Source organism: Myxocyprinus asiaticus, chromosome 3 (genome assembly GCF_019703515.2).
Source record: "Myxocyprinus asiaticus isolate MX2 ecotype Aquarium Trade chromosome 3, UBuf_Myxa_2, whole genome shotgun sequence".
Lineage (NCBI taxonomy): Eukaryota > Metazoa > Chordata > Actinopteri > Cypriniformes > Catostomidae > Myxocyprinus > Myxocyprinus asiaticus.
This window is the reverse complement of record NC_059346.1, coordinates 11058219-11077974: the sequence shown is the minus strand read 5'-3', so window position 1 is coordinate 11077974 and position 19756 is coordinate 11058219. Positions and strand designations below refer to the sequence as shown.

The 19756-nt window shown below is 36.0% G+C and overlaps 2 protein-coding genes across 2 annotated transcripts in view; both read right to left on the bottom strand.

The window, feature by feature from the left end:
* Positions 1–204: 204 nt before the first annotated feature.
* On the bottom strand, positions 205–11123 carry LOC127425467 (heat shock protein beta-8-like). Its single transcript, XM_051671510.1, has 3 exons — positions 10422–11123; positions 7591–7654; positions 205–2636 (listed from the first exon to the last, which is right to left on the bottom strand). The coding sequence occupies exons 1-3, from the start codon at positions 10810–10812 to the stop codon at positions 2468–2470; spliced, it is 624 nt and encodes a 207-aa protein (XP_051527470.1). The 5' UTR covers positions 10813–11123; the 3' UTR covers positions 205–2467.
* Positions 11124–12459: 1336 nt separating this feature from the next.
* The window catches only part of LOC127425373 (serine/arginine repetitive matrix protein 4-like), an 80261-nt gene continuing 72964 nt past the window's right edge, over positions 12460–19756 (bottom strand). The window contains exon 13 of the mRNA XM_051671304.1: positions 12460–16188. Coding sequence (XP_051527264.1) covers positions 15933–16188 — 256 coding nt within the window. The 3' untranslated portion in view covers positions 12460–15932. The remainder of the gene's footprint in view (positions 16189–19756) is intronic.

Below are 19756 nucleotides of genomic sequence, written 5' to 3'. Positions count from 1 at the left end.
TCTCTGGAATTCTGTGGTACAGATTTAAACATGGTAATAGTTAAACAGAGCTCAGAGTACTACACTTTTATTGGTAGCTGAAAAAATAATGATATTAGAGAAAATATTTATTAATTAAACACACAAGGGTTGCGGGATGTAGTTGTTCCAATTCTGCGTAAATTTCTACAGGCACAGATTCCGTGTGGAATTAAAAATATTTTATATGGGTGAATAGAAACACACAGGTATGACAGTAGAGAAAATGACATCCTCTATGTGTAATGCATTTAATTTACTAACTGCAGAGAAAATAAAAGGCTTGCATTTGTAAATGTCATTTATTATAAAAATGCATAGCATACATACCTACACAAAAAGAAAAAAGAGAACACGCAAAAAAGAAAACAGAAAAGAGACAATCCATAACCCTTGAGAAAGAGCTCCAGTATTCAGGCCCAGTTTTCAGAGAAGACCTTTAAGTCCAGCATGACAAATATTTAGATGACTTAAATAGAGTTTTCTAAATTTGTACATTACATTTGTACTTAGGGGCCGAAACAAGTTTATTTTAACTGAAAAACTTCAGAAGAAGGCCTTAGGCCTGAAACATAACCTACGCAAGTATGTGATCTCTAACGTTTATATCTATGATAGCTTGATTTCATGTGTTGTTGTTGTGTCAGAAAGCAATTCATAACACAAATTTGTGTTGCATTCACAGTGTTTCAACAATACCAGGCAATTGCATACAGTAAATTGTCTTGTTTTACGGTCAGTTTTCTCCTTCAGGCCAGCTACTGTCATGGCAGAGCAACAATTGTGAGAATTTTGCTGAGCAAGTTAAAGTTAGATAAACTGTCAACAAGTTACCTAAATAATAATGCACCTAGTTTAATGACACAGACACTTGAAGTCTATTACCTCCCCCTTGAGTACTGAGGTATGTTAACGGCACAATAATGCACATATGTACAAAATGCATGCACTCTGGCAATGTGTTGTCCAAGCATTTGTGCCTACATTCAGGTACTTCTACAGAGTATGTTCGTGCCTAATTTTGGGCCTTAAAGGGATAGTTCACAAAAAAAAAAAAAAATGAAAATTCTCTCATCATTTACTCACCCTAATGCCATCCAAGATATGTGTTACTTTCTTTCTTTTGCTGCACACAAACAAATATTTTTAGAATAATATCTCAGCTCTGTAGGTCCATACAATGCAAGTAAATGGTGGCCAGAACTTTGAAGGTCCAAAAAGCAAAGGCAGCATAAAAATAATCCATTTGACTCCAGTGGTTAAATCCATGTTTTATTAAGCTATATAATCAAATAATATGGGTGAGAAACAGATCAATATTTAAGTCTATTTTTTACTATAAATTCTCCTCCTTGCACAGTAGGTGGCGATATGCACAAAGAATGCGAATTGCCAAAAACAAAAGAAGAAGAAATTGAAAGTGGAGATTTACAGTAAAAATGACTTTAGTGATTTGCTGCCTTCATACGATTCACTTGCATTGTATGGACCTACAGAGCTGAGATATTTTTCTAAAAATCTTCTAAAAATTTCTGTTCAGCAGAAGAAAGAAAGTCATATCAGATGTGTCATTCCAGGATGGCATGAGGGTGAGTAAATGATAAGAGAATTTTCATTTTTGGGTGAATTATCCTTTTAAACTCCTAAATTAAAATTGAAATAATGGGACTGTGGCAACATTTTTAAATGAGCAAAACCTACCCCCTCCCTTTAACCTAACCGATAGTGTAATAATAAGCAAATGTGACATGAAAAATTTAATTGCTGAAGCAACCATGTAATTTTGTGGTTCTTCTATGACACTTTTGATTAAAGTGTTGACTCGCGTGCTCTTCAGGACTCGTACTCCAGTTCTTTACTTCGCAAGTGCATCACACTATCAGTTGAGCTATGACACTATTTGATCACTCTCCAACAATCTTGTAAATGCAGTTGGTAATGTAATGCATACGTTAAAATGTATCACCTTACATCATCATGTAGTTCAGTAAAAGTGTCTGTGTGAGGAACAGGGCAAAAAGCAAGTATTTATGAACTGCTAATTTGCAGTTTTACTTGTGATTTGTGTTTTTGGGAATAAAAGTAATAAAAGTGCGCCTCTAGCGTTGATTTCACCAGGAAAATGCTGTGATGCGTAAAACGAGCCTCGTAGCAATCATTTTGCAAAAATGTAGGTATAGTAATGTGTTTTTATGAGACCTGGTTGTATTTAACACCTGACTGGTAGCTCTATTACATTTGTTTTTCAGTTCTAATTACATTTCTATTACATAACACCTGATATATGGACTGTGGAGCTCATTTAACTAGTTTTGGAGCAAATTAATGACTTTTTGTTTAAGAAAATGTATGAAACTGATCAAACTATGGCACTTGCTTGGAACAAATAACCATGGGCATGCGAGGCACTGTTTGCTCCCTGACAGTGCTGTGATTCAAAGAATGGGGTTTAGGCCATGCTGGGTTCCTGAGGTTTAGCCTCTGGTTCTTCCATGGATTCTGCGGGTGTTTCATTGCTATAGAGGTAGTATGGAGGGGTCTGTCGTGCTTCAATGATGAGAACTCCCTCCGGAGACAGAGAGGCAAACACAGTCATAGGGTCTACGTCAGTTGGGATCCTGAGAAGATGAGGAGGAGTTAAAAACTATGAGAATGGGGACCTCAAATTAAAAAGATTTTGGATTACGTTCTGCAGTTACACTAAAAAACAAAACAAAACATGAAACAAATTCTGACAGAAATCAGAAAAGGTCAGTGAGATGTTAAAATTAATTTTCTGGATCAATACAGGTTAAGCTCTATGGGCAGCATTATCGACAGCTGTTGTTTATCATAGAAAATTATTTTGACTTATCCCTAAATTTGTAAAAACAAACAAAAATCATGTTCACAGTAAAGCACTGACAATGGAAATCTATGGGGCAAAACATTGCATACATTTAAATACAAACTGTTTTGAAAATATACTGTAGCCACAAAACTTAAAACATAATGGGACCAATTTTAAGAGCGCTAGGGCTAAGCACAGCGCTAAGACAAGTCATACATGCAAAGTCAATGGACATGGCCATTAACTTTTAGTATTTTCGTGCAAGCGTGCGCTAAGTCTAGGCGCAAGTGGGTTTGGTGAAATTGCACGCTCAAAGCAACAATGGGCTGGGTCATGTGAAATTTAATTCGGAGGTTCTTCTCCGGCACCATCTGTGTCCTATTATATAGTCCATTTCCTGTCAAGCACCAGTGATATAAACAAATACAGCACATTTATAAGAAGTTGGTAGTGTTAATGGACTGTATGCAATAAACTAAAAGAATGGAAATATGGACTTCTTTTCTGCATTAACTGCATCCCTGTTGAATGTCAGGCATATTTCTAAGACAGTAACTCACTCCTTTTATATGCATGAAAAGTCTGGTTCTCGTCAAGATTTGGATTTATGCTCCGTTAAGTTATAAAGAATTAATAATCATTTTCATCTACTGACGTGCAACTCATGGCTAGTATTAACAGTGATTGTTTCGGAACGCATTTCACTTCTACTGGTCGATTTTTATTTAGAAAAATTATAATCATATATATTATAATATATAAAATATAATCAAAATAATCAATAATCATACCAAATCCAAACATTTTACTCTCTCCAACTTCTTCCACTGGCCCTTTTTGCAGTGACTTAAAAATCACTCTACGACAACAGGTAGAAAATTAACAATACAAATTAGATCATAAGTATAATTGTAAATATAACCATAATAATAATAACTGGGAAAAAAATGAACTAAAGATAGTTTAACACAAATCTCATAAATATTTGTTTCATAAAATGGCTACAACAGTGATCGTCATGGGCATAATTTGATGTTCCACTTTATTTTCAGGGTTTGGACATGAACTTTATTACCATCTGCTGGTGGAATCTCCAAATACAAATGCAGGATCTGAGTTTAGATTTTGCTCCTAAAACAGTCCTGCTTTTATAACGTCTTAGCACAATTACCTATTTTACATGAAAATACCAAATTGCACTTTGCGTCACTTCATTAACATACAATACACCCACAGTTTGTGCGCATACACCCACAGATAGTGCAAACACTCATACCCACACCCACTTGTGCTATGCGCTGGCACGATAATTGCCCTTAGAATTAGCACTCTCACACAAAGTGGATAAGACGTTGCGCATAGCCATAGCGTGTAGCGCTGCGCTTTGCACACTCATGAAAATAGAGCCCAAAATGTGTTATCGTGAGACCAGTGTGATAAAATCGCTTAACAACTTTGTCTGTGTCAAGTAAAGCTGGTACCTCTGCATGGCAATTTTTGAATGATACTACTTTTTAAAGCCACCATGAAATAAGTATTGTAAAAAGTGCTATAAAAACAAAATAAAAATGAAATAAAATGGAGAGGAAAATCCACCCACAGCAATAACCTCAGTAACAAATAACTAGAAGTTAATCTGCCTAGAATAGTAGTCCCACTGCTAAAAGGACAGTTTAGACATCTTTACAGCTTAAATGCCACACATTTTTTAAGAATTTTTTTTATAAGTGTTTAAACAAAAATACAAGCTTTACATTTCTGCTTTTAAACCCATAGACTTCCTTTCTAAGTGCATACATGTTTAGTTTGTTTATAGAACTCATGAAGAAGTCAAAATTAGTCTATTTTTATTGTGTCCTTAGTACTTAACTTTTGAGCCAACAACGTTCCTTCAGGAACCACACACAGTACAGGCTACTCCAAACTAAACATGACCCAAACTGATTATGGTTACATCTAAGGTTAATTTTAACTCAGAATCATGGGAACTGCACACACATGTTCAGTTTATTCTCATTTTGGTTTAATTTTTAACAAACTTAATTATCTCTCTGGCAGCTTGTGGCTAGTAGATAATTGTCATGCATTTTGTGGTTTTAATTTAAATGTTCTGCCTGCCATCACTTGCAATAAGAGAGAGAGAGAGAGAGAGAGAGAGAGAGAGAAGGAAAGGAAAGGGGGGTGAAGAGTAAGAGGAACCTTGCTCCAGGTGCTGGTCTCAGAAATAGAGTCTGTTGCCAATTATTACAAATCGCCTCCTGATGCAAATTTTATCACCACAAATTTCCATCCACACACCAGTCTAATCATCCAGTAGGCAGACTGTCTGCAGTATTTTTAATGATACGAGTTCTCACTTTCTTTCTCTCTCTGTTTTGAATGTGATGCCTTGAAGGCTGGATTACCATAAATTCATATCTACTCTCCAGAGAAAGGGTGGAACTTTTCTGACATGAATGAATGTGATATGATACAAAGTCACTCCCTACTGGTCTTCTATTGCAACAAAGTAGAGGTGAAGAACCTTTTAGGACTGCGTTAGATATTCAAAAGTGTTGAATCCAGTGTTTTGATGATGCTGGGGGGCTCATCAGCAATATATTACTAAATTTTACACTTTTTTTAAGCACTGGAAAATTTAGTAGAGGTAATAGATCTGCATTCACTTCAATTTTGCTTTAGTAAAATTGAAGTAAAATTAGGGTTATTAATCGATTAATTTTTTTTTAATTAATTTGAATTAATTCGGTTAATTAGTATTCAAATATATTAACCAAATTAATCCCAATTAATTGGATTTATAAATATTTGGTCAGACGGACGCTTTTGGAATATCTCCCTTTGGTTGCGTTGCATCATAAACACAGCGTTTTAAGGTTGCTGTGTCAAATTAAATGTAGTTGGAAACTTGCATTCGGTATTGCACTCTCTTCAGCTGTGTTTGGACAACAGAACGCATTCTGATCTTGTGCTATCGCGAGTGTTGTTTGTTGTCTTGTCGAGCATTTTGGGCACTTCAATATGTGGGGTTCAGTGCATTTAAGCACTTTGCCACTCCAGTGTGGGATCCAATGTTTTTAATACAAGACAGTAGGCACCCCGTATGGGATGTCTTCATTATTGCCAAAGTACTTGATGTCCCGGCTAATTCGGGATGGTTGGCAACCCTACTTAAGGCAGCATCCTAACCCAAGCCCTAATTTAGAATGCCCTGCGTAGATAGCAACTGCATGTGTCACACAAATAGTGTTCCTAACATGAAGTGCACGAGAGACTCGACTTTAGAGTTAGCACGTTAGCATGTTGCTAATTTAATGACACAATATTCTAATGGGCATAAACGAAGCACACATAGTGAGCTGCCTACCTAGACAGCATGCTGGGGTTTGGAACCAAGTTGTTTAAGAACAAATTGTACCTTGGGAAAGACAGTCAGAGGACCCAACAGAGAGGGAGAAAAAGAGAGCGAGTCCTTGAACTCTGTCTGTCATCATGGCCAAATAAGGTTGGACTTAAGGTTCCACACTTGTTGCCAAGATTCTGTGGAGTTTATATAAACCTAAGCATGTAGCCAGAGCCGACTTCAGTGGCCTGACGCTATTCAATTAGCATGGCAATGCTACAGTCCTGCGCTACCATGTGTCTTCCAGGGTGTCAAATAGGGTGTAAAAATGAGGGCTGAACCTGCGCTCCCCTCTCTGTGCAGTATTTCTGAAAGCAGTGACTCAGACTCTGCAGCTCTGTTACTGAGGAGTGAAAGGCAAAACTAGATTACAAGCAACCATGGTATTGTCATGGTTTTTAGACATGGTCCTTCGGTAATTTGAAAACATTTGAAAACAGCGTTTTCGTTTTCGAAACGCTCTCCGTCTACACTGCCATTTTCAAACGTTTTTCAAAAGTAGCTTGTCCATACTATAGCAGATCAGAACTCTTAAAACCCCTTACTGCACATGCGAAAAATTGCTGTTCCATGTAAAGTCTGAAACGCAATTGTCCTTGTGTTCTGTCACCGGACAGCAATTCCAATTAAACATTTTGGCGCCTTTGAAGGAATGCAATGTGAATGTTGTACAAAGTAACATTTATCTTGTAACAATGCAATCAAAGTGGATAGCAGGCACAACATCATCGCTACAACATGGGCAGCGATCTTGATTGTTTTTGGTTGAATGGATCACATGACTGCATCACATGACAACAAATACATCATTGTTTTCAGATATCTCCGTTTCATATCTCCAAGACAGATATGAAAGTAACATTGTATTACCATCTCATACCATAACTGTACCATTCTCTAATTCTAAGGGCATTAAACATTAATTGAAATGTGTAATATTACTCATATATTGCTATCTCTAAAGCTAGAATACTAATATGGTCCTGAATTTGTTAAATTAAACTCTCTCTCTCTATCTCTGTGTCAGAGAAGCAGCATGACAATAAAAATCAAATCACTTTGTCTCTTAATTACTGCAGATATCAGAGCCACATGAAGTCTGACTTAAGCAAGAGTTTTCTCTTTTTAACATTGATTCTTCTCCACTGCCAGACAAAATCCAATTTGATTCTCTAAAGAGCCAAAAGAATAAGCAGAGGTGGGGGTGGGCGGGTCTAGGGAACACTTTGTGCTGCTTGTAATAACTCCAAGTGACATTCATCACGAAGCTGCTTAATCATTCTGGAAGGTTACAAATCAGAAAGTTCTGCAAACTTTTGAGAAAATTTGTAATACTCACTGAATTTTCTTTGTGAAGTTTTTGGTAACAACTCCACCCTCGTCTTGCATTTCCTCATGTTTCCCTGGTGAAAAGATAATGGCAGTTGTTAACACACAGATCGATACTGATCATATCGCCAAACTACACTACATTCTGACATTCTCAGTTTTTTAATAAGATCTGCAGAGATTTTGAAAATTATTTTGCTTTAAATGCATGTCAGTATTTTAGGTGGTTGAACAGGTACAGTATGGCTTTAACTTGAAACAAAAGCAAGCCCAATTTGCTTGTGAAAAGCTATAACATTTGGCACAGAACCGTAACCCTTACCACACAGACATTAAATTAGACTTGAACAGGTTTATTGTATCAGACTTTCTGGCCCTGTAAGGGTTTTGACATTATTGGCCAATTATTGGTGTTCAAAAACAACCCAAAATTGTTAAAAAATTAATATATATAGTATTCTATACACATCATCATATACATATACTGTATTTCTGCATGTATATGTGTATCACTTTTTCTGTAATTTTATATATATATATATATATATATATATATATATATATATATATATATATATATATATATATATATATATATGTCTGTGTGTGTGTGTGTGTGTGTGTGTGTGTAATAATCCATGCATATATTTGTACTTTGCTATATGCAGTATATATATATATATATATATATAACAGTAAAATATAACAAATATATATTTATGTAATATACAGTATATAGCATGCTCTTTGTATGTGTGTGTGTGTGTGTGTGTGTGTGTGTGTGTGTGTGTGTGTGTGTGTGTGTATAAATACATGTATATATTTTTCTATCAAGAAGGCCTATATAGAAGCTTCTAGGCCTCATTCACTGCAGCTGTTGGTCACTAAATGCCAGTCATGCCATCCTGTGTCTTGGCACGGCCCACATATCTACAACAACTGGTTTTCAGAGCACACCAGGAACACACACCACCACACTCTTGATGAATTACTTACTATCAATATGTTCACAATCTGTGGTTTCAACAACAGGCATAATTCTAGCTAACAACTCGTTGCCTTAAAAAGACCTCTGACGCATGCTGTTTCCAGCATGTTCTAAGAGCAAAATAAATCCATTACCACATAAACAGCCATTTACCTACTGACATACTGTGTAACAGCCTTTCCCTATTAAACAAAAAAATGCTCAAAATTGGCTGCCCCCTTGGGTATAGAGTAAGACACCTGTGGAAGTGTCTTACATTTATTTGACTATGCTTTCCCTCAGAACAAAGATGAACTTAAAGGAATTGTTCACCCACAAATTAACTCATTTTCTCACCCTCATGTTGTTCCAAACCCACATGACTTTCTTTCTTCCATGGAACACAAAAGGAGGTGTTAGGCATAATGTTAGCCTCAGTCACCATTCACTTTCATTGCATCTTTAATCCATAAAATGAAAGTGAATGGTAACTGAGGCTGTCAGTCTGCCGAGCATCTTATTTTGTGTTCCATGGAAGAAATTGTTTTGGAAAGACATGAGGGTGAGTAAATGATGACAGAATTTTCATTTTTACTGAACTATCCCCATAATGATTTTCCAGTTGTTCCACATTTTGAAGGACGTTGAGAACTCTGTGACAAGGTCTATGGTAAAACAGAACTTAAAGTCACTTTATCTGTGTGAACACTTTTAGAATGAGGTTGTGTGACGTTACCAAAGTCGTGCTGCTCTCCTTCCCCCTCCCTCTGTGACTGAGTGACCCAGCTGGCATACCAGTGTGTGTGTGTGTGTGTATATATATATATATATATATATATATATATATATATATATATATATATATATATATATATATATAGTAACACTTTACAATAAGGTCCCATTTGTTAACATTACTTAACAACATTAGTTAACATGAACTAACAACAATACTTTAACAGCATTTATTAATCTTTGTTAATGTTCATTTTAACATATGGTAATACATTTTTAAAATCAAAAGTTGTATTTGTTAACATTATAGTTAATGCACTATGAACTAACATGAACTTACAATGAACAGCTGTATTTTTATTAACTAACAATAACAAAGATTAATCAATGCTGTAAAAAATGTGTTGTTCATTGTTAGTTCATGATACCTAAAGCATTAACTAATGTTAACGAATGGAACCTTATTGTAAAGTGTTATCAAAATATTTTGGAAAGGAAAGATGGTATAATGCAGAAAGTTGTATACTATGGGATTCTCCATTTGAAGTCTAATTTTGCAAGTTGTTAGTGATACTTAGGGCATCTCAGCAGGTGGCTGATTACATGAGCTCTGGTGGTAATGTGCAAGTCATGTCAAAGGCCTTCCGTCCTAAGAGTTTCTGAATTGTAGTAGACAGACATACACTTGTTTGAGGAGTGACTAGCTGGTATATGAGTACATTATTTAAGATATAAATCTGATACTGAATCAGTTTTGTGTGCTCTATGCTAAAAAACCATAAACATGGCCGCAGGCTGGTGGTATTAGTTGTCAGTATGGACTTACTAGCTAATGTGTATACAAAAATACTTAAGTTACTTAATTTAAAATACATTAATACTACATTTACTTCAAAGAATCCCATGGTAGTCCATGGAAATACCATGGAAATGAGTACCATGGCATAGGCTACATAAAGTGCCATGCTGTTAACCATCTGATATCACTGTGCCATGGTACTGCCACAGTACAAATGAATGTACATAACACATTTTCTGACATATGAGCATTATATAAGGTCATAATGTATAAATGTTATTAATTTAACTAATTTAAGTGTTACCAAGTTGTATTTGTGGAACAAATTTGTTTTCCTCACCTGACACCTCTACAAAGCCGTCTTTAGTTTTGATATTAAGCTCCTCTGGTTTGAAGCTCTGCACGTTCACGCACACTTTCCACGGCTCGTCTGGGTCGTTCGGGGGCGCGCTGACTCTGCGAGGGGTCTCGCTGTACATGGAGCTGAAGCTCTGCGGCGCGCCCATGCCCGTCCGCGGGAAGCCCGTGCGCAACGAGCCCGTCCACGGCGCGTCGAGCCGGGTGCTCATTCGAGGTCGAGCCCAGCCGGGCCAGTCCATGGATAAGTCGTCGGGAAAGGGTGACAGTCCAAACTCATCGTCCATAAACCGCGACGCGAGCGACTGTTCCCTAAATGGATCCCTTGGGATTCTCTGTCGGTTGCCCATAGTGTAGAAATCCCCCTCTGCCATGGTGAAACTTGGGTTCAGATAAGACTGTGGTCCAAAAACTTTTGTTGTTAGATATCCGAGTACGTTTAATTATGAAAAGGCGCGCACAACTGATTCCGTTATAATTTCACAACCAACAAAACAAAAACAAAACAAAACCCCCCCGAAATAGTTGACTAAATAAGTTTCCAGGCGCGTAATTGCGCACCAAACTATACGCGTATCACAATGGACATGTGCGTTTTCTTTAAACTTTCTGACGATGTAAGTGCTCTTTCCACTGGTTTATATGTGTTTTACCGTGGAGCTGCCGGTCTACAAAGTCCAGAAAGTGCGCGGCGGCACACAACAGCTGACTGAAGTCCCTCCCTGTCCAAGTTTAGACCCCGGGCTGTGAGTGGCTCCACCGGACAGCGATGGGTCCAATCTCACCCTCCCCCAGATGACTCATTCACTTCATAATAGAAAACTACTCACTCCTCAAGGCCGGAGAGGAGTCACACACTTCTATGTAGAACGCTAATAACGTTCTAAACAAAATATGACGAAATACACCATAGACATGCGGTATCTCCTTTCAATCTTGAGATGAGTCGGTGTATTCCATCATCTTGGGGTTAAGTAGGGTAAAATGAGAGAGGTAACCTAAAGCAACATAGTCTATTTTAGGATGACAAAATCATCAATTGAAAATAACCCGATCAATTTTAAAAGCATTTAAAATAGAGTCATTGAAATGTTTGTTGAGGCAGAATAAGCAATATTTAGCCTGAAAATTAGTGCTGTCAGTCGATTCAATTGTTTAATCGCAATTAATCGCATCATTTTTCATAGTTAATCACAGATTTTAAAAGTGCTGAAATTTGACTCCTAAAGTATTATTTTCCTGCCAAAATCCATTTATTTCTATCTAAGGAACGAAACTAAAACAATATGTAACAATATAATGTTTTATTAACATTTTCCAAACAAAGCCTTCCACAGTATAAAGATAGAAAAGCACTAAAATAGCTCCAATACAAGTAATATTAACCATTTCCCAAAGTCTAAGTGGGAGTTTGACTAATTTAAAGAACTAGTCCCCGCATAGGCTGCATTTTCATTGCAATGGGCATTAAATCTCTTAAGCTCACATCCTCCTCAGACTCTAGTTATCCACTTTGTTACAGCAATTGTGAGACTGCGTTCATGATCCGCATCAGGGCGTCAGTGCCAGCGTCAAGCGCCGCTTTGACCTCCATGTGAAAAGCTATAGTTAAGATTTGGTGTGCTTCTGTGGTTATTAAAATGTGCCTTACTTAGGCTGAAAAATACTTGATTTCTGTGTCAAGTTCCATTTAGGTTGTTTTGTACAACAAATAGCATTAAGAGGTCCTTTCTCCATCATTTTATCACTGACATGGAAGCTCTGTTGTGTGTGTGTCCCTTCCAACAAGTGTTTGTGCTGGTTTATGGTGTTTTAATGGTAAATGTATAATCGCAATTAAGAAAAATGAACGCGTTAAACTTTTTAAATTGATCACATGTTAACGCGTTAATTTTGACAGCCCTAATAAAAATATTTGGCAAATTTCCCATGTGCTAATAGTCTAGACAGCTAGAAAATTCCACTTACTGAATATCTGGTCACATAAAAATTGTGCAGTTGTCTAGATACAGGTGGTGGCTTAGCTTACCCCACTTACCCCTATTTACTCTTCAAGACACAAAGGCAATAAAATAAATTAAATAAATAAATAAATAAGGATAAATACAATTACATTTTTAAAGAAGCGAATAAGTAAATTATTAGATGAATAATTTATTTAGGATTCTTTGAATATTATTACAGATTCAGACCACAGAGAACCATTAATTTTGTAGAGCAAGGGAGACATTGATATTCTTGTACACATAGACATCATTGTATACATACACTACTGTAGAATTGGGGAATATTAGAGGATTTCACATTTGCTAAAACAAATACATTTACCTCAATTATATCTTTATCTTTCATTCTGTGCAAAAACAAGTGAATGCCTAGTCAAAACCCTGGCAGGATACTGCAACAATCCAAAGGACTTTTGCAATTGCAAGAGCTTACAGTAATTGCAACATCTGTAGCATCTTTCTTTTGGATTCATGGCAAAATGTCAACATGTTATGTAATTTATTTATTTATTTTTTAGCAGGAATGAACAGCAATGTAAATTATGTAAATCAGAAAGCCAGCTTTGTAAACCAGTCAGTACTAATACTCCATCTCAATAAATAAAGCCCATGCCTCATATTGCCGCACTAAATGTTTGCATATTTACACAACAGATTTACATAATCATTTACTAAACTCATTTATGGTTCGAAACGAGAGAACAAGATGAATTCGAGAAGATAAAACATTGTGATACACTTCAAGTTTTCCCCCCTTCATCTGCAACTAATAATCTGTACAAGTGTCAGGATTTACAACAGTCAGACAGCTAATAACGTACAGTGCATAGAGATTACCATGCCTTCAGTTAACAAGCACTCCAATAGACTATAGGACAGAAACAAAGAACTTGTCATCATCTGTCATAATGAAGGTGTGATGACTTTTACACGCAATTTCATCAAGCTGTATCACACACCAAATATACATCTTTGATCCTTTCAATAAGCCTTGATCTAACCTATTTGACTGATTTATTATGACAACCATCTTAATTTCTCTCAGTCTGTAATAGTTTCTTGATTTAGCTGCATTGATGTGCAACCAATAAAGAATAGCAATGCCTTATGAAACATTCGCATTTATAAATAGCACTGTAATTTATGTGAAGTGTGTGATTTCGAGTGTGTGTGACTTAATTAGCTTAGAACTGGATGTGTGTTTTAACTGTGGCGTTTTGAGGAAAATGAATAGAACTCATTTAAAATAATCGAAAAAACAAAATTTTCTACATAAATATCAAAGGATTCACATTATAAATAATTCAAATGATCTGAATAATAGAAAATTGCAGACCCTGCAAAAATTATAACAGATCAAAATTCTAACGACTAGACCATAAAAAGAATAAATAACTTAAAAATAAACAATTTAAGATGACTCACGGTTCATAAAATTATGAAATAGCATACTAATAGTAACAATTAGGGATGTCCAGATACCATTTTTTTGAGAACGAGTACAAGTACCGATACTTCCTTTTTGGTACTCGCCGATACCGAGTCTGATGCCTGTTTTTTGTTTTATTTTTTCTGATATTCCATATCAACATTTTATTTCAATTTTATCATCAAAATGGTGTTTAAATAAATGAATTCATTAAAACTTGAATCAAATGAAAATATAACAATTAATTTTAACCATAATATTGTATTATTTTTATCAAATGACATGCTTTTATACAGAACCTCACAGAACAATCCAAAATAAAACATTAGAGTTATATTTTGTCAGATACAGTGCTGTATAACAGAGCATCACATATGTAAGATATAAATCAATTACTATTGATTTATTATAGTATTATTATTATTATTAGTAGTAGTAGTAGTTTTACAGTGAATATTACATAGCTATACAGTAGTGATCTATTTCTGTCGTACTTTTCATTTATACTGAGCTTTTATTTTGGCAGAGATTTAATTTTTAAGTGTTTCTGTGTGTTGTTGTTTTGACCAAGGAGCTCTGATGTTATGACGGTAACTTCTTAATCCAGAAAGCCAGTCACTATGTGACTCAAAATGATTATTAAACCGCAAAAGGCAGCTATTTAATTAAATAAATATGTAATCTGTATGTGCCTTGCGCTACAAAGTGAATTAGTGCTCTGCCTGCTGTCATCTGATACAAACAAAATGTGCAATGCTCATGATGCCGTTTTCCATGTATGAGCCAAGGAGCTCTAAAAAGGTATGAGCACTTTGTGTCTTTATGTCAGCACAACACTTGCTTCACACATTCACAAGCACTCAAATTTAAGCACGCTGCACATGCAAACTATATATTTCTCTAATTAAATTGCAGCTTTTGCAGTTAAATGATCTCACTAGGACATAATGTGATTTTAATCAGTGCACTGAATGTTTACATAATAACATTTGTACATCAGTTGTTATCTATCGGTTGTTGGTATCGGAGCATTTTTTCGAGCAGGAGTTCAAGTACATGGGCATGGTATCGAACATCCCTAGTAATAATAAAAATAATATTTAATTGCCTACGAAATAATAAATACACCAGTACTGTAATCTTGGAATCAGCTGGCCAAAGTCCAAAAATGTCCACTCTTCTTTTGCTCACTCAAAAGGAACCTTGAATTCCAAGGATGAAAATCACTTCATCTTGTCTTTTGAGGTCTGCAAGATTAATATGCAGTAGAACGTATTTAGTAACACAGTATGGACAGCTGGGCCACAAAGGTCTTCCAACCTCTGGAGCACATCTGTCGCATTTTAATTTGTCCGCCATCATAGACATCCTCATCATGGCCAATGACATTTGGATTGTTTTCCAGTTCAACAGAAGATAAATAAAGCTGGCATTTTGGCTGATGGGGTGTGTATTTGCCAGTGGGACCAATTCGGACGGCACATTTTTCAAAGTGAAGGTGTGAAACGCAGAAGCGGTTGCTCTCAGTAAAAGCTGTTATGGAAGCAATAAATCTTTCTCCTCAAGCACTTTTGACATATCCTATAAACAGAAAACACTACGAAAATACAATAGATTCATACATCGGGTTTTACAGTCAAGGTTATTAGCGCCTTGTGATTGACCCTGCACACGGAGACACTTCCTTTTATTTCCCACAACTGATAAAGGAACAATATCTTCATGCCTTTGTGCAAACAAGGTATAGCAGAAACTCACTGTTTAGAATATTTCAAAAGAGCCTCTATGATACCTCAGGTTTGGTCCTTTCTACAACAGCAGGCTTTGTGATTGATAGACAAGTTTTCCTTTGAGCGGAACGGATGAAAGCACACAGTTTAGTACACAACAATATGGAAAGCTTCGGTCTTATCTGACACTGAACAGATGATCCTGTCACTGCCTGGTGTTCCATATCCCAGCACAGAATGTTCTCAGTGCTGGTCCATTTCACTTTCAGTTGCAGTAAGTCCAAGCTTGTACTGGAGCTCAGCATTCCGGCATCTGGTTCATCCATAAATTAGCGACGAGCTCTGCTATAGCTCACCATTGAGTCATAGCTTCTGCTCCGACTGCGACTGCATCTGCTATATAAAGAGTTCCATGATGAGCTGCGACTGTAGCTCCTGTATGAAGAATAAGTGCGACTGCGACTTTTACTTCGACTGCGCGAACGACTGCGACTGAGAGAAAACAGGCGCCAGGAGAGGAGGCTGGAGGATCGGCTGCTGACGGAAGGGCTGGGACGGTAGTAGGGGATAGGTCTCTTTCTGGCACTGTGCAAGAAGGAAGTAAGGCATGTAGAGAGAGAATACAAATAATGACTTATTAATGAATGGCAATAAATTAAAGGAATATTCTGAGTTCAGTACAAGTTAAGCTCAATCGACAGCATTTGTGGCATAATATTGAGTGCCACAAAAAAATTAAAAATAATATATATATATATATATATATATATATATATATATATATATATATATATATATATATATATATATATATTATAAATAGTTTATTTTAAAAAAGCAAAAAAAAAAAAAAAAAAACACAGTTACTGTACAGTAAGGCACTTAAATTGGAAATGAAAGGGGCCAGACCATAAAATATTAAAATGCACATTGTTTCAGAAGTATCCACTTTTTTGCTGTATGCGGAAGTGTTCCACAATTCACCTGTTTTCAATTTCTGGTCTCCAGTGTTTTCACTTACATCGGCCTAGATTCTTAGCGGGTAATGTGAGGACTAAAGTATAAAATATTTTTTGTTTTTTTAAAGTGCCTCACCTGAGTGTGTTGATGTCATGAAGTGAGGCTGGGATTCTATTTTAGAAATAAGTCTTGTTTTTCTTTGAATGTCAGAAAAAAAAACTTGTTGCTGCTATTTTTATTTTATTTTTTTAACCTGTATTAGATTATGGTAATATTTTATACAGAAATGCTTTCGAGTCCGAATAAATCTGTTCATGAATTTGAATTAAATTTGTAACCATAAACTCAACATCAATATTTTAATCTAATTTAACCTTCACAACCAAGAAAAACTATTTGTCAATATAAATGTAACAGAAACCTGACAAAAACAAACACAAACTAAAGAAAGTGAAAACTGTGTTAGTTATTACAAACAGGGTTATTATTGTTTTGAATTTTAATTTAGTTTTTATTTCTACTTGATTTTCAATTTGTCCTTTCAATTTAGTTTATTTTTATCTTAAATTACCCCTACCTAAAGAAATAATAGCCTATACTGAGATTTCTATCTTCCAACAGGTTTGGGAAAATATGTACAAATGAGTCAACGCAGTAGTAATTAGCACTCTCTAAAAAGTTACTTCTCACGATTTGACTGCAAATGCTACATCCAAAAACATTGGAAAAGCCCACTGCTAATATTAAGGCCATTTAACACAACCCTAATTAGTGGAAAATGGCACAATGCGGGGCAGTTCTGCGCACTGCTCGTGCACCTAAAACCCTGATGCGTCCGTGTGTGTTTCGCAGCAGCTGATGCTGAATATAAAACATATTTGATATTTGCTTGAGCGGCAGCAATCATTATGAAATTTTTAAATACCGAAGAAACTTTAAATGAGCTCTTCTTTAAGCACAAAAACATGGAGAATCATAACATTGAGTCATTTATTTAACAGAATTGTCCTTAAAAAGTGTCAGAGATATAGGCTAAAAAAAGGATGATTTATTTATATACAATAAAAATAAAAACTTTACAATAAAAATGTCATAACCAACTAAATTCAGCTCATTACGTGAAGTTTAGCTTCATACACAAATTCTGCCATTGAATAATAGATTTTATAGTCTATAATTAAATTATAAACAAAACATTTCCATATATCCTAATATTTTATTGTGCATAGTTGGATAATGTGAATGGTGGACAAATGCTGTAAAAGAACATATTTTAAGCAGCTCGTCAATGCTTTGAAAATAGTAAATCAATAATAAATAGGTGCTGTTCATCTGTTTAGAGTTGCTGTCTACTTTAGCAATAACGATTTTTTTTCGACTACTTAAAAAGTTACACAGTTAAACTTAATAGCCAAATATTAAAACTATTTTTCTGACTTTTTATTTGGATATGTTGTTTTTAGTAAACTGTGAGAGACATGATGTGGGTGACTTGACTCATTGAATTTAAGTTCTTGATTTAATGTTCTTTATCTCGATGAAACTGCAATGCGAGCACCGTCTTGGCTGCACAAATGGCGCGTGCAATTTGACTAGATGTCGGTTCCTGTGCCATGTGAAACTGCCTTGTTTAGTTTCTATTACATTGGCTACATACCTGTTTTTATGTTTTCGTAGTGCCGGCCACAAGATGAAGTTACTGTTTACAAACAAATGCTCCGCCCCTTCCGGGTTCTTTTGGTAGCCCAGATAAGAACTGCTGTCTATGAGTGCTTCACTCAAACTGCACTGAAACTGCCCAAAAAGCACTGTTTGTGGGGATGAAACACCCCGTTTTCCACAGATTATTGGAGATTAGGGCTTCTTTAAATTTCCACCAGATCGTTACATCAGAGAAAACTCAGGATTTTACATAAATGATGATATTTCACGGGTCACCGTCATTGTTATCGCATCTGCTCTACTCACAGTTGACATGCAGCAGCTGTTGGTGGATATTAACCTTTTTTTTTGCAAAGAAATCATGCAAACTCCAATTGCAAACGGCTGTTTTTAATTTCCAAAGTGCAGTCGCTGTGACAGATATGAGGTTAATTGGTGAAATATGATCTAACGATGATCTTATATAATCAAGACCACCATATACGATATAACGGGAGGGACGGGGACCCATCTCCACCACTGCAGGGCATGGACTATTGTTTGTGAAATAAGTGAATAAAAATATTGTCATTCTGCTAAAATTATGTCTTTGCATTCATTTTGAATGGAGTAAATCATATTGTTCAATCGAAAACGGCTGTTAAGTTTTGATATGGAATATTATAAAACTGAAGTAAAATATCATTATTTATTGTATGTGGGTTAATAATTTAAGCAGTTATGTCACATATTGTATGTCTGATGGTAGTTTTCATTTCTAAGTACCCACATTCTTAGGCTTTAGAAGTGTGAGGATGTGTATTCATCAACCTGTTACATGTCCGACATAATCACACAGGATCACTGAACCAAGTTTTAACTTGTTTTGCCGATATTTCAGAAAAGAACCCACATAATTTCCTCTCTGTAAACCATAGATATTCCTTTATAATAACTTTTATTAACATTAACAGACATTATTACACTCTATAAAGCTTAAAAGATGATTAAAACTGCAGCGCTGCCTATTTCCACCATTGAAATCTGCTGCTCGATAAAACCCGGAAGCATGGTTTCCTGCGGTGTGACGTCAGAGTAATTTCATCTATACAGTAGTCTCCGTAGGGACATTCAAGCGTTGACTAATGAGTGTGTGTGTGTTTGCTTAAACACGGTTAGCTACATCTACGACATCAAGGGGTGCTACAGTTGCATGCAGACAGAGATGTGTTCATTTATTTCTGTTTCATTATTTTAAAAAATGTTTTTTTAGTTGCATCACAAATGTCATAGACTCGGCTGGACTTCCCAAAAATCCCAAGTCCCAAAGGCTCAAGTTCGAGTCAAATCCGAGTAAAAAAACAGAGTCCGTGACAAGTCCAAGTCCATTAAAATTGGACTTGTGACTTGAGTACCCCAACTCTAGGAAACAGGATGGGAAAAAGTGGGTCAAAAGGCGAATTAGAACCCGGGTTGTACGCACGAGAAAAGCATTTCCACACCGTCGTTACACCCCATGCCACTGCAGCAACACTGGGGGTGCAGTTTGTCA